Genomic DNA, 15103 nt, shown 5'->3' on the forward strand with positions numbered 1-15103 from the left:
TAGGCAAATCTCCTTTTCTTAAATTCAAAGGATTTTTAGAGTCTTGATTATACTTAAAAAAAGAAATCCCTCACCAGCGATCCCCTGGACCAGTAAATAAATAAATCTTTAAAAAAAAAAAAAAAAAAAAAAAAAAGTATGTTTACTAGAAAATGAGAATTCTGGGAACTATTGGAACTCTGCCTACCACAGGGTTAACGGCAAACCCTCAGAGCACTGTTCTCTGGATCGAGTGGATTGTTCTCATGCTGGCATAGTATTTTTTGTAGCATGGTTTAACAAATGGCATCTAGTGGCATTAATGTTTCTCTCTGCCTGTATTTCGGAACTATATAGTGTTATAAGCACGGTAAAAACCACAATAGAATGTGCACACTACTTGAATACACGACAGAAAGTAGCGATTGTGGTTCCGTAGTTAACAGACTCACAAAACCCAGCAATCACTGCTTACTTAAAGTTGATTTATTTGTTCAAATTATTTAAAACAGTGCAGTCAAGCAACAACGACAAAAACATTCATGTCAGATCTCAAGCTTATCTGGAACAGGGCATAAAACGAAATGTGAGTCTCTCTCTCTCTCTCTCTCTCTCTCTCTCTCTCTCTCTCTCTCTCTCTCTCTCTAAAAATGCATCCCAAAATCCAAGCCTTAAACGTTGACATTTTCCAGAAACAATTGTTTTGTGTCAACCCTTGCTCTGAATATAAAATGAATACTTCAGATGCCCCACTCTTGCAAAGACCTTTCTGCCTTTCTTGATTCAATAATTCCAGTCTAAAATAGGCGACATTATGCAGTTTAGTGGCCCAGTCACAACAATGCGGGTGCCTACCACTGGCTGTGGGAAGAAAGACACCAAAGGGGTTAACCAGAATATTTTGCAAATTGAGGCAAGAAGAGAACAAACCCATTAGCATAACAAAAGGTAGCCGGAGGGGCTTTTTCTACTAGCTGTTTGGTACTGAGAGCCCAGTGTTAGCAAGGAAGGAGGGTGGAGAAGAAAATCTTCGTGTGTATACATTCTTGAAATGCATTGCATTGTGTCCACTTTACTGATGAAAAAGCCCATAGTTACAGAAACAGATAACATGGTCCTTTCCAGTAAGGAAAGCTAAATCAGATACCCTCTCAAAAGCATTGGGGAACATCAGAACAAAGCCAGGATTCCCCTAAACAATCCCAAAGATCCCCTGAGTATGCCAGTGGTATTCTAGAGATGGGCTGTGGGAAAAGGGGAGGCCCTACACAGTGGTTGTCCAATAGAGCTAGCCCCAGATGGATGCAATTAATTTAATCCAATTTTAGCAGATTTTATTCATTCAGAAAATGTGTCTGGCTCATAGTTGCTAGATGTAATTAGCAGGCATTTCATTTTTAGTAATACCTAGACTTATTTAAACATGGCTTCATAGTAAATGTCTAATTTGATCCTATAATTATATTTGGTAGTTGAAAATGTTAGAGGCTATATAAAAGTTTCTCTTACTGGCTTCCTTAAAATATCACTTGTTGGTGGATTGTATAAACATTTTAGATTCTTGTTTACTTACTTGTAGTTCTGGGATGAAACACAGGACCTTGTGCTTATTAGGCAAGTGCTCTACCTCTGAGTTACATCACTAGCTGAACTAGCTGATCAATATTTTCCTTATGAATAATGGACCAATATAAATGTTTATATGATTGTGAATCCATTAGGTTTAACACCTCAGTGAGTATTGCTGCTCAGATAAATCATGGTATATTTTGTTAATAATATAAAATACAAAAGAATAAGCTTTATTTCAGATAATATAGCATTTCAACATTAACACATGGAGCTCTAAGAGACGTGGAAAAAAAATATTTTTTAGTATTTCCTAAGGAGATTTATGTTTTTGTTATTAAACATAGAGCAGCAAAAAAAAAAAAAAAAAAATCAAAGCTCATCCAAGTCTATTTGTCCAAAGATGGCGATAAAATTATTTATGAATTAGTAGGCAAATCCAGTTTTCAGGGACTTAATTTTATGCTAGGGATCACCTATGCCATGCCCTTTACACCGTTTGCCGAGCACTACTTAGACATTTTCTGCTGACTGATGGGTAAACTCTGCTCCGACCCTTCCTTTGTACACGCGTTTTCTGTGTGAGAGTCAAGGCTGGCATTTTGGGTCACGTGGGCAAGCAGGTAGCACACGGAAACAGCACGTACAACAATTAGGTGGGCAACCTGCAAAGTCACTCTAAGCCAAAGCTTGGGCAAGGGCAGGAGAGGAGGGGGAGAACGTCTGGGGTTGCCGGTTGCTGCTGAAGTTTCACCGTCGTTATTGCTATTTTTTGAGTGGTTACGAATCTGGCACTTCCTATCAAATGCACTCCAAAGCAGACGTGAAATGCCTTTTGATATTTCATGCTGTAGTTTTTCAATTGTAGCACGGCAAACTGAGAAATGATTGTAGGCCCAAGCCTTTGGAATATGAACATGACCTCCTTGTTTGCCAGCTTATTTAAAAAGATGGGGAGGGAAGAAGCCAGCACTTGATCATTCATTCCGGAATAATCATCACTCGAGTGCATGCAGCACTGTAGCACTGTGTGGGACTCTGTGCCTTTTTTTAAATTTTTTATTATTATTTTTTTAACGCGAAACTGATATTTAGCTACCAAATAGTTCCTCAACTATCAGAGTTTTCAGATCTGCTACAGGCATCTGATGCCACCTCTTTCCTACTGTGCGGTCACATTTGCTGACCCTGAATAGCCCTCAACTGTCCCCCTAAACGATGGCTGAAAATCCACAGTGCTGGCTCCTTCCAGAGTCAGAAAGACATGGGGCTACCCAGGGACTCCAGGCTAGACCACCCAATCCCTGAGCCCTTTCACCTGCCATCTCCATTCACAGCGACCGACCGCTTCCTCTCAGTTCAGGAAGCAACAGCTACCAGTTTAGGAAGCAAGCATCTCCTCTAATTTTCTTTCAGCTGAATTTAGCATTCCTACTTCGTTTGCAATCCCGACACCCTTTCTGAGGAGGAATATAGACGCTTAGTCTTTAAACCCGTGGATCCCTATTTACTAAGGAACTGCACTAACCTTTAGCTGTGCTCCTTTTACAGCATGGCGAACTAAGTCTCCGCGCAATGGACAAAATAACCCACCGCTATCAGAACCCTTGGTAAGTACACGTAAAGGTATTCCACATCAGTTAATGAGTTTCCTTCCTGAGTTAGGGGCAGCATCTTTTCTGGTTCTGAAAAGCACGCCATCATTTTAACTTTTATTGCTTCATATAGCTTTGTGTGGGAGGGAGAAATCACAAAATTCTACTTCTCATGAACACAATAAATTTTAACCTTCTGCCAGTCTAATTAGGGAAAAAGACAGAGTAAGAGAACATGGTAAAGACAGAGCTAGACTAGAGGGGGAAAGAGACTGGAGCAGCAGCTGGTAAGGGCGGACATTGATGAGCAGATTAGTTGCAGCTTTGTAAGTAAGCTTTCTGTGGAGAAACTATATATATATATATATATATATATATATATATATAGAGAGAGAGAGAGAGAGAGAGAGAGAGAGAGAGAGAGAACTCATTTCATGCTGTTGGCCTAGAAACCCCAATAATAGGTAGTCTTGGTTAATAAACATAATCTTACCAAAGTCACATAATGGCTTGAATTCATGTTGTCTTAAGGTAGCAGCTAACAAAAATTAAACACATGTAGCTCTAGGCGTGTTAAATTGCCAGGAAGAGAAAATACTGGGCTTTTGTGTAGCTGGAACACAATGCCGATACCTAGAGGGGGAAGGTCAGACAAGACTAAAGGCATAATAGTGTAGGAGGTGGGAGTGGGGCAGGGGGCGCTGCTTTTCTCCAGTTTTCATTCTTGAAAGATAGTTATTAGTGTGTACAAAAAAATATTGGATTTGGTCTCTTCTACTAACATAAAATAGATCACGTAGGCCCTTGGGAGCTGAAAAGACGCCTCAATGGTTACAAAGACGTCCTGCTCTAGTAGAGGACCTGGGTTTGGTTCCCAGTACCTGCATGGTGACTCATCTATAACTCCAGTTCCAGGAGACTTCCATGGGCACTGAGCACACACATGGCATACATATACATCATGCAGGCAAAACACTCACATATATAAAATAGAATCAAAAAATATTTTTAAAAGTTTGTCAGGTACTGCCCAGAAGGTCTCCCTGGACAACATCTGTGACTTGTTAGTGACAGCCACTGCTCCTGTGAACAGCCACATAGAAAGAGTTACACTGCATTGCATGAAAGGCATGCATTCTGTGTGAAAGATTCCATCCCCTTTGAACAGCATTGCTTACATGTACTGTAAGTACTCTGTCAGCTCTTTCGCAGCAAGGAGAAGCACCAGAGAGAGGCTATTAAAAATTAAGGACACCTTTAACAACTGTTGGTGGTAAACGCCTGAATGTGCTACTCTGTAAATATAAATACCTTCTTGGAAAGTATCTGAGAATCGCCAAAGGTGTGAACATCTTCCCTAGAGAGAAAAGGTTACCTTTTATTTCTAGGGACCATTCTATGCATTGTACCAAGTTGTAAGGATGCAAAATGTCTATGAAAACATCCTCCTACTTAAGCGATTGTGAATTAAGTTCAGAATCTGAGCATACCATAGGTTTAAGAAGGAAAATACCAACCAAAATCAGCTTGCCTGTGTGAACACTGTGTTTTTGTGACACACAACTGAGAGATAATCACCTTACTGAGAGAAAGGACTCACTCTGGCTCTGAGTTTTGAAGGTTCTAGGACATGATCAGTTAGCTTTGCTGCCTTTAGGCCAAGCTGTACATCATGGTAAACATCTCGTAGTAGAGCAAAGTCATTTACCCCATGAGAGATACAAGAGCTAGGATCCCAAGGTTCAGTTGGGCATATTCCCAATGACCAGAGCTCTCACAAAGTTCTAAGTATTATTTCTTCTTTTCTCTTCCTCCTCCTCCCCACCTCTCCTTCTCTTTCTTCCTCCTCCTCTTTCCTCTCTTCTGCCCTCTCTTCCTTTCCCTCCCTTTTAGGGATCCCAGAGACCAAGTTCAGGGGCTTAACCATGACCATACTTTATACCACTGAGTGATATATACTCCCAACCCCTTAGAAGCTCTGCCACCCCACATACTGAGACCAAACGTTTAACATATGGGTCTTAGGGACCCATTCATTTCCCACCATTACAAATGCAAATTAATAAGGAGGACCATAGCCAGAATATTACCAGTTAGAGAAGGTGAAATTTCATTAAATGCTGGTAGTTTCTAGATTCTTCTATGGCCTCTAGTGGTGGTTCTAACAAGTTAGACATGGGTGTCTTGGAGGATGCTCATATCTTGTGACTCTAATCTTGTACTGCTTAGAAACCTTTCTGCCTCATTCTTGCGTTGTCAAGATAGTTTGGCTAGGGCTCTAAATTCCAGTGGTGCAGAGATAGATGTCCAACCCCCGTGGTTTTGGCTAGATTGAGGGCCTCTCTTTTCTGGGCTAGGTAGTATTCAGTCTCCCAACCAGTTTTTATGCTCTGTTCTTCTCAGACAGCAGCAGCGCTTCCCCAGTTGAAAGTCTGACTGGTTCACAATAACAAGCAAGCCAGGCTTGATGTACACAATTATATACAACTATAAAACAACTATATGGCTTTCTTTAAAAAAATATGCAACATTCATGCCTTTTTTTGGTGTATGTGTATATGTGTAGTACTGGGAAACTAACATACTTTTTAGTTTTCTTAAAATACTTTTTTAACCCTACATTTTATTTTATGTATATGGGTGTCTTGCATGTTTATCTGAATGCCATGGGTAGCCTGTCATGTCCCTGATGAGGCTGGAAACCTGCATCTGATACAGGAGTAACTGAAAACTGTAATATAGTACCTAGGTGCTGGGAATTGAACCTGGGTCCTCTTGAAGAGAAGCCAGTGCTCTTAACCACTGAGCTACCTCCCCCATCCCAGGCCATACTAGTTTAAGGTCAGCCTGGGCTATCTAGCAAGTACTAAGTCAACAAAGGCTGTCTAGCAAGACACTGTTTTTTAAGGACGCCAAGTAGGTTAGGGAGAGGGAGAAAAAGTTACCATCCTGGGGCCAGGCATGCTGAAATAGAGCATCTAAGAAGTAGAGGCGGGGATCAGGAGGTCAAGTTCACTCTTAGCTACTTAGTGTGAGGCCAGTTTGGGCTATAGGACAGGCTCTCTCAAAAAAAACATTATACCCCACCCTGCTTCATCCAGTTTGTGATACAACAGTCCACGACAAAACACATCTACAAGGCCCTTTGGGCAAGGACCTGGCTAAGGCTTGAAGGGTCTCCCAGGAAGTGAACTGATATCGCTTTGGATAAAGTTCATGTTGGTTAATCCAAGCATGTTTTTCAATACACTTGTCTGGTTATAACTTATCTCCTCTCATTCATAAGCCTATGTACAATTGTGAATTTAGTCTGTTATCGAGGTGATATTGAAAAGGGGAGTATGAGTTCATCCTGCCACCAGGAGCTACTTGAGTCAGGCAGACGAAGCACACCAAACTAGGATCTATGCCTGGGGTCACAGAAAGTCCTGGGAGAGTGGGGAGACAAGGGGGTTAGACTTACAGGAAACTCATGGGCCTGTTTGGAGTGTATGGATTTTAGTCTAAGAACAAAGAGAGCTCACTGGGAGGGTTAAAGTCAGAAGAAACATGATCCATATCCCTTTGCTAACTAAGGTCACTCTTAGAAAGTTGGAATGCTGTGTGGAGAATGGATGGTAGGTGACAGGAACAGTTGTGACAAGATCAGCTAGGAGACATCTCATTTGTACAGACCTATTGTGGGTCTTTAGACAAGCCGAAATAAGTAAGGCCTGGTGTACAGGCTTTTTACTCTCTGGTTCCATTGACAGTCAGATGTAAGTTGTCTGGGAGTAGATGGACAGGGAGTGCAGTCATGCCGTGTAAAGTTAGCTCTTTATTTTTTCTTCTAAATTAAAGAGCTTCTAAATATAGAGAGCCGGGGCTGAGTTGAGCTTTCAGAGAAAATAGACCATACAGACAAATGAAGAGAGGAGACAATGTCTCCAAAATGGCAGCTAAGTACATACATGCCGTAATTTCATACAGCAACATTAGTGTTACCAGAAGGTTGCTGGTGAAGAAATTGAACCATCAAGCTAAATCTTTCCGTCTAAGTTGACTGTTTCCATTGATGGAGGTTGGGATCTGGGCTTGGGTGTTTTAAACAGATCTCCCTCCCTGCCTATGATAACGAGCCAGAACTAAGAACCACAAGAGGAGATGGGGAGAGAAGGGATGGAGCCTAGCGAGCAGGGCTTCCTCACACAAGGGGCCAGAGCAGGGCTTCCTCACACAAGGGGCCAGATTCAGTGGAAGATGTCAAGCAGGCAAGGGAGCCTTACATCGGGTGCCTTGAGATGACAGGATGACAGCAGGGAGAGAAGAAGCTAAATGGACTCTTCAGCCTTCAACAGCAGTTAACAGAAAGCAAGGGAGACAGCGGCAGGCACACATGTGGATAACATGTGGAGTTATCAGTGGCCTTGGAAAAAGGAGTGTTGTAGCAGGATGACGGGAGTTAGTGTTCCCAGCACTGAATAATGTTTGCCCATTGGCACAATGGAGGCAAGAGTCTGAGATGAGAACTCTGTTTCTGAGATGAGAACATTGCAGGATTCTATCCATCCGTAGGCATATTTTTAAGATGTTAGCTTACTTGAAGTCAGACTCTTCGTATAAATAATGTAGCATCCACGCATACTGCCTCTTTTCCTTGAGAACGGAAGGCTGTATTAAATCAATGGTGTGTCATGTTGTACAATAATTGAGTCTTACGGAACAGAACAACGAAGATGTGTTTCAGCAGATATGAAATGGTGACCCGATGTGTGCCAGGTGCTTGGAATCTAAGAGTTGTCACCTGTCTTTTTACTCTCTAGTTTCTCTTGCCAGTCAGATGTAAGCATTCTGGGCGTGGATGGACAGTGAGCGCAGTCATGCCATGTGAAGTTAGCTCTTTACTTTTTCTTCTAAATTAAAGTAAGCATATGCCTGCTTTAAATAGCCCAGATTTTCCTAGCTAGGCCACTGGATGGTCCACTCATCTTCACACAGTCTCCTCTGCTTACAGCTAGGTATTTCCAGCATATACACACAGCACTTCTAACGTCAACAAGAATAAATGGCCCAAGACACAAAACACAGGAAAAGTTTATGTTCCAATTAGAGAAGTCATCAGAGACTGTACTGGTGAATAAGGACTTGGCAAGGTTCTGTGCTGTAAAAGGCAAGCAAATCTTGTAGCAGTGCAGATCCCACCCTGTATGCGCTCAACATACAAGGGAAGGCTAACTAGAAATACCTTCTTTCTCTTGTTTTCCTATGAAAACAAACTTTTAACAATAAGCTTTCAAATAAGAGATTTGGAGCAGTCAGCTTCCTATTAGTGTGACAAAATACCCAAGGAAATCAACTTAAGAGGAGGAGCTTTGCTTCGGCTTATAGTTTGGAAGGTTTCAGCCCATGTTTGCCTGAGCCTGTTGCTTGGATGATGACCCAGTAGATGAGGTGAGTGGGTGAGAGAAGAGGGGAGCGGGGGTGTGAGGAGAACAGGAGAGGACACATGAGCACTGCTACCTTATGGCACCTGGACAGCAGAGAGAGACAGGAGGAGCTGTGGGCCTAAAGATTCCAGCAAGCCTTCAGAGAGCCTTTGAGACATTCAAGGGTAAAGTTCTTTCTTCACGAGCACGAAGACCTGAGTCTGATCCCTGGAACCCACATTAAAAACAAAACAAAACAAAACAAAACCAGTCAGGTATGGTGGGATATGCTCATAATCACAGTAGCACTAAAGGAAAGACAGGCAGATCACTGAGGCTCCCTGACCAGCGCGCGCTCGCTCGCTCTCTCTCTCTCTCTCTCTCTCTCTCTCTCTCTCTCTCTCTCTCTCTCTCTACAATACACACACACACACACACACACACACACACACACACACATTGAGATTCAGACTGCAGTAAGGTTCTTATGTGAAAACTTAAACTTACTGTAGAAAATTCCTTGTTTCTTGGGGAAGAATTCTTGTAGCTCTCTGGAATACGCCCACTTATTTTGGTGACTGGCATTACTGTGTGCTGTTAGCTGGGCGTGAGTCATCTAACAAACAGTGGGTTCTCTAAAGCTCCATGAATTTAGAGCCAAGTTTAGGAAAGGACAGTGTTCCCATAGTTCTTTCTGTACTGAGTCCGAAACAATCCTTTCAGGATGTGGTTTGTTTTTTGTTTTTGTTTTCAAATCAAAAGAAAAGAGTAGTGGCTGATCAATGAAATTTACTTTCTCCATAATGTGATCTTCATTACTTGAGCAATAAACAGCAAATATGAAATGTTCATATACAAGTTCAATCTTCAGAGTTAAAAAGCAGCCAGCTGGTCATCTCAAATAACCCCACTGAATCAATGATTCTAACTCCTGTCCCGCTTCATGGTCCCCATATCTGTAGTAAGAATCAATTGGTCAACTCACTGATCAATCAAATTTGTATCCATCTCTGTCACCCAGTCTGAAGCTGCTCCACACAGGACACTGGGCCCCAGACACCATTGCCACCGTCTGACATTGTCTCGGTGGGTCTTTCTCTTCAACCCTGCTGTAGTCGCCTCTGTATGTACTTCTTAGTAAAGCATCTTTGACCTACAATCACCTTCAACCTGTCTCTGAAAACACCTCCCACATGTCTTCAATTTAGTCCTGTGATGAGGAATTCACCTGACTTTCACTAGTGAGCATATTCTATGCACCGGGTATTAAGAAACCAAAGTGGAGTCCAGGCATGGTCCCTGCCATTTTAGTAACAGGAAATAAAAATGGAAAACAATCAGGATGGCTTAATCCAGTAGGAGAAGCAATGTCTGAACGCAGTGGGGAGTTCAGGTCTCTGGAAGCCCCAGTTATGCTTCAAAAGGCAACTTCAACATCCTCTATCCTTTGTACATCCTGTAGCAGTCCCTTCGGCCCTCCCTCTTTACCTCCACTGTTAAAGATGGACTCTGCTTTGTTGTGTGTTCACCTCCCTGTGAGACTATGAGACATGGAAGTATTTTGATTTTCTGCTAGTTCCCTTACATTTAATCCCAAGGTGTACACTGCCTAGTGGCTGTGACACTTGAGACAGGTCTTAAGTGCGGTCTCACTTTCCCAGTCTTTAAAGTGATGGTGACAGGATCTCCTATGCAGGGTTATGGTATAGGCAGCATTGTTACACATACAGCCCAAAGGAAACTGCGATACATCAAGGATTCAATGGGTGATGTAACTATGGATTTGTCACCCAAAACACTCTTGAGGGTGTAAGAGGAAACCAATGAATGGGTCCCCAGGACAATGGATAAACTGAAACTACAATTAGCAAACCAGGAATTCGATTTATAAGAACTTCTCAGTTAATGAAATGCTTTGAGGGCTGGAGAGATGGCTCAGTGGTTAAGAGCACTGACTGCTCTTCCAGAGGTCCTGAGTTCAAATCCTAGCAACCACATGGTGGCTTACAACCATTCGTAATGAGATCTAATGCTCTCTTCTGGAGTGTCTGAAGACAGCTACAGTGTACTTACATATAATAAATATATAAATAAATCTTTTTTTTTTAAAGATGCTTTGAAATAAGAAATCAAATGTATCTATTAAAGTCCTCATTGTGGTGTAGTGGCCCCTGAAGCTCCCCAAACAATCCAGGCTATGGCCGTTGCTCTTCTTGATTCACCTGTATTAAATAGACCGCTAAAGACACAATACATTTTCATTGCAAGATATAGAGAAATCAAGCGGAAACTGACCTCAGAGCTTCCTGCCTGCTGGCTAGCTTTTGTGATGTTAGAAAGTATCATACAGGCCCTAAGAGAGCAAAGCCATCGGTGCACACAGCGGTGAGTACTGTGTCCCATCACAGTGACCTGCCAGGGAAGGTGCGCCACAGTGCTGTGAAGGTTACAGGGGCAACCACCTACTTTCTCATTGGCTCTGAGGGCTAGTCCACAGGAAGGGATTCATACCTGGTAAAACCTGGCTAAAAGACCAAAGCTCCGGAGGAGATAGGCCTTGGCGTGGGCTAAACCTACTTCTGTTGCTAAATGGACATGGTGCCCAACTGCCTTCTAAATATGACTACCCCCAGATTAACACTACTGTTAACGCAGCAACTCACAGCTGGCCAGATGGCTGGGACTAAGTGACTGTTAAATGTTCTCAGCCCTGCAGAGAGCACCTGTATCAACCCTTCCTCCAAGGCTCAGGGAACTTCAATAAAGAGGGAACAGAAAGAATTTAAGAGTAGGAAGATGGGGAGAGGTTCTGTGAAATGCTATCTTCTGAACATGACATAGCTGTTGAACTCATGTACTCGCTACAATTATGGTCACCCATGCAAGAGCCAGCCAACAAGATAAGTCAACAGTTTAGCAGGAGGACATAAAAATGGATCGGCAGACGGCAGAAGGAGATTCATTGAGGTCTTAAGGAAGTCAGAAGGGAAAAATGAGGATAATGGGATGAAAATACATTGTGTGCATGTACGGAATTGTTTAAATAATATATGAAATGTATTTTTAAATCCCTATTGATGAAAACAACCAATATAAAGATTAGCTATAGCATAAAAAAATCCACACTACATAGCTGAGTTGATTTCCCCCCCCCAAAGTACACAAAAAGCAAATAAGGAAAACATATGAAAATTAAATTTTCTAATACCCAGTGAATACAAGGACCAGAAAGAGGCCAGGGCGAGTAGAAAAGAGAAAAAAACAGTAATTCAAGAAAATGTCCTTTAAGGGAATGGACAAGTTCCATATTGAAACCATTCATTAAATGTGACTAAGGAACTGTGCTGTGGGGTCATTGTCCCGGGCAAGAGGAGAATGCAGGAAGCATCCAGAGGAAAGCAGGCACCTCCAGGAGATGGGACTGGGGTCTGTCAGAGCAGCGTGTCACCCACCCTATCTGCTGCAGCATGGTCCCTACAAGTAGAGAATGACAGGCATGGTAGAGTTCCATGTTCAGCCAGTGATCACGAGAGGAGATAGAAAGTGGGCATGTCATCGAGCATTGTCCCTCAGGAAGTGAAGGGGGGGATGTTACCTAGTGAAAGAGAGGAATACAAGGGCAAATAAAGGACCCACTGGGAGACAAGGTATCAAGAAACATGGCAGGCGAAGTGTTTCCTCTGAGGTCAATAAAAGAGGCAGGAACTTGGCAGCCCAGGGCCCAGAGAAGCATCAATGTAGACAGGGCAGGCAAAGTGGGATGCTGTAGACAGGAGGCTTAGCGTAGCTTTGGAGGCAAGAATACTGGGAAGGTAGCAGAGAAAGAAGGGATGTGTTTTAGCGCTACTTCTATGCATGCTGTATTTAAATCCCTTTGTAAAAGAAATGATGAAGGGCACCATTGTAAGTGCATGAACAAATATTTTGCTTGGTAAAAATAATTATAGCATGGGAAAACAGCAAAAGTCAGAATTGTAATCACCGGGACTCCTAAACTGAAGACAATTCCCAGCTAAAGCCAGGATCTTCTGTGCCAAGGAAACATTCTCAGGCCCGACTAAGGAAGGCTGGCTGTCTCTTCAGACAGGCGTACGGTGTTCCTCTATTTAGCATTAGCTGGGTGCCATGTACAAAAGTGCCTGTTATTCTTCAGAAAGCCTGCCAAAACCAGTTGTTAAGCCAGCAGACTTAATGACAGCCACTATTTAAAAATGTATTGGTAGATAAATGTGTGCTTGTTTCCCGGCGTTATTTTCCTCAAAACATCCATAAAATTTGACAGCTTTCTATTTTTAAAGTTGTCAGTGTCTGGGGCATTGAAGAGAATTCCAGAAGCAGAAAGTCGCAAAATTCTGCCACTTTTTTTTCTTCTTTTTTTTTTCAAAATAACATTTTTATTGATTCTTTGGGAATTTTACATCATATACCCCGATCATACTCACTTACCACTCCTTCTATGTCTGCCACCTGCCCCTGATGACCTCCCCAACCCAACAACAACAACAAAAACAACAACAACAAAAGTCCAATTTGTGTTTTCCATATACTTACTGGAGCGTGGTCAAACCCCACCTGCTAAAGAGAATTGAGTCCTTCACCCGCACACCTGCCCCCTCAGCACCCTTATCACAATTTTGAGGAGTCCTCTTTGATGGCTTCCTTTTTTTTTTTTAGACCGTTATGTTTTGAGGGATGGGTATGAGAAGCGGGTAGAGGTCGTCACAGAAGCCTTCCATGCCCCTCTTTTTGAGTTATGAGTCTGCACTCATCAATGTCACTGCCAAAGTAGCTTCCTTGCTCTTTACAGTCAGCGGGAGCATGGACCATGGGGTTCCTCATGGATGCTGGTGACGAACTCAGCTGGCAGGAAGATCTCCGACCCAGACAAGGACCTCGGGGGCAGCCCAGACCTCGGACACCAACAAGGTCTCAGGGGTCCGACCAGACCACTCACATCAGTATTGCCCCAAGCTGCGGCACCACCCGAGGACATCAACAAGGCTTCAGGTGGCAGTGCAGACCACGGACATCCCCCCAGCCTTCAGTTGTTAACATCACCCCCAGACATCAACACAGACTCGGGGAGGACCACAGACCCAGACAGGGCCCCCAGTAGCAGCGCAGGTGTAGATTATGTGTCTTCAGGTGACAGCACAGACTACTCAGATTGGCATGGCCCCCAGAGGCTGTGCAGGCCACTCACATCAATATGGCCCCCACCTACGTTACGCCCCAGGGACATCTGCATGATGTCAGGACATCCACGTGGCCTCCCGTTGTTCACATGTTCCACAGACTCTGACAACAGTCGGACCACAGACCCAGATGTGGTCCTTAGTAGCTGCACAGTCCCAGCTATAAACATGGTTTCACGCGGCCACAGAGGGTACTCAGATTGGTATGGCCCCCAGAGGCTGCGCAGGCCACTCACATCAATATGGCCCCTAGCGGTAGCACGACCCAAGGACATCCACATGGCTTCAAGTTCCAGCTTAGAGCGTGGACATCCACATGGCCTTCAGTTGTTAACATCCCCCATGGACATCCACACAGATTCTGGCTATAGTAGAACCACAGACCCAGACGTGGCCCTCAGTAGCAGCATGAGCCCAGATACCAACATGATTTCAGGTGGTGGCAGAGGCTACTCAGAGTGGCATGGCCACCTGAAGCTTCGCAGCCCACAGACACCAATGTGGCCTCAGGTGGCACCACAGCCCACAGATGTCTGCATGACATCAGGTAATAACACACGCCTAACCACAGACATCAACAAAGACCCCAGATGCAGTACCATGCAGTACCATGCAGATGGGGCCATGGATAACACCGTGGCCTCAGATGGCAGCCCAGCTCAGGGATATCAACCCGGCTTCAGGCTGAAGCATAGACTGAGGAGATCTGCGTGGAGTTAGGTAAGGAAAAGGCCACAGACATCAACCCGGCCCCCTGGCCACATCAGGACCACTGACCCACGCATGACCCTCAGTAACATCAAGGACCAACCAGTTCTGCCTCTTCCCACAGCATACATTCTGCTGCACTCTTCTGCTCTTCCCCCACCTCCACTGCTCATTTATTTGGTCATCATCTTGGTGCCTGCCAGCCTCCAGCCTGTCCAACTTCCACCAGCTTGTGTCCCATTTTTTTTTCTAATACAATGCTATTTAACATTTTGTTCTTTATTTTTGAGAATTTCATATATGTACACAATAAAATATGATTATATCGACTGAATTTTCACCCTCTACCTCCTCCTATATCCTCTTCAATGCCCTGCCCCAAAACTTACATCTTTTATTTTCCCTAATAATTCACTAAGTCCAGTGTTGATCATAAGTGCGTGGGTGAGGGGCGATCCACTGTAGCATGAGAATCCTACCAGTGAGAGCACCCTCATAAAAGAATGGTTCTCCTTTACTGCTAGCAGCTCCCCAGTGAGTGATGGGGCCTGGAGATCATCAGCTCCATGCACGCTGGGATTTGGGGAGATGGGGTTTAGGCTTGTGTGAGTCCTGTATAGGTAACAACAGCTGCTATAAGGTCAGGGTTGCA

The 15103-nt window shown here is 43.6% G+C and overlaps 1 protein-coding gene across 1 annotated transcript in view; it reads left to right on the plus strand.

The window, feature by feature from the left end:
- Nucleotides 1-14784, plus strand: part of C4H4orf45 (chromosome 4 C4orf45 homolog) — a 76711-nt gene extending 61927 nt beyond the window's left edge. Inside the window, exons 3-4 of the mRNA XM_021195251.2 lie at nt 3100-3158; nt 13356-14784. Coding sequence (XP_021050910.2) covers nt 3100-3158; nt 13356-14463 — 1167 coding nt within the window. The 3' untranslated portion in view covers nt 14464-14784. The remainder of the gene's footprint in view (nt 1-3099; nt 3159-13355) is intronic.
- The last annotated feature ends 319 nt before the right edge of the window (nt 14785-15103 follow it).

The sequence above is a fragment of the Mus pahari genome, chromosome 4 (genome assembly GCF_900095145.1).
Source record: "Mus pahari chromosome 4, PAHARI_EIJ_v1.1, whole genome shotgun sequence".
In the NCBI taxonomy this organism is placed as follows: Eukaryota; Metazoa; Chordata; class Mammalia; order Rodentia; family Muridae; genus Mus; species Mus pahari.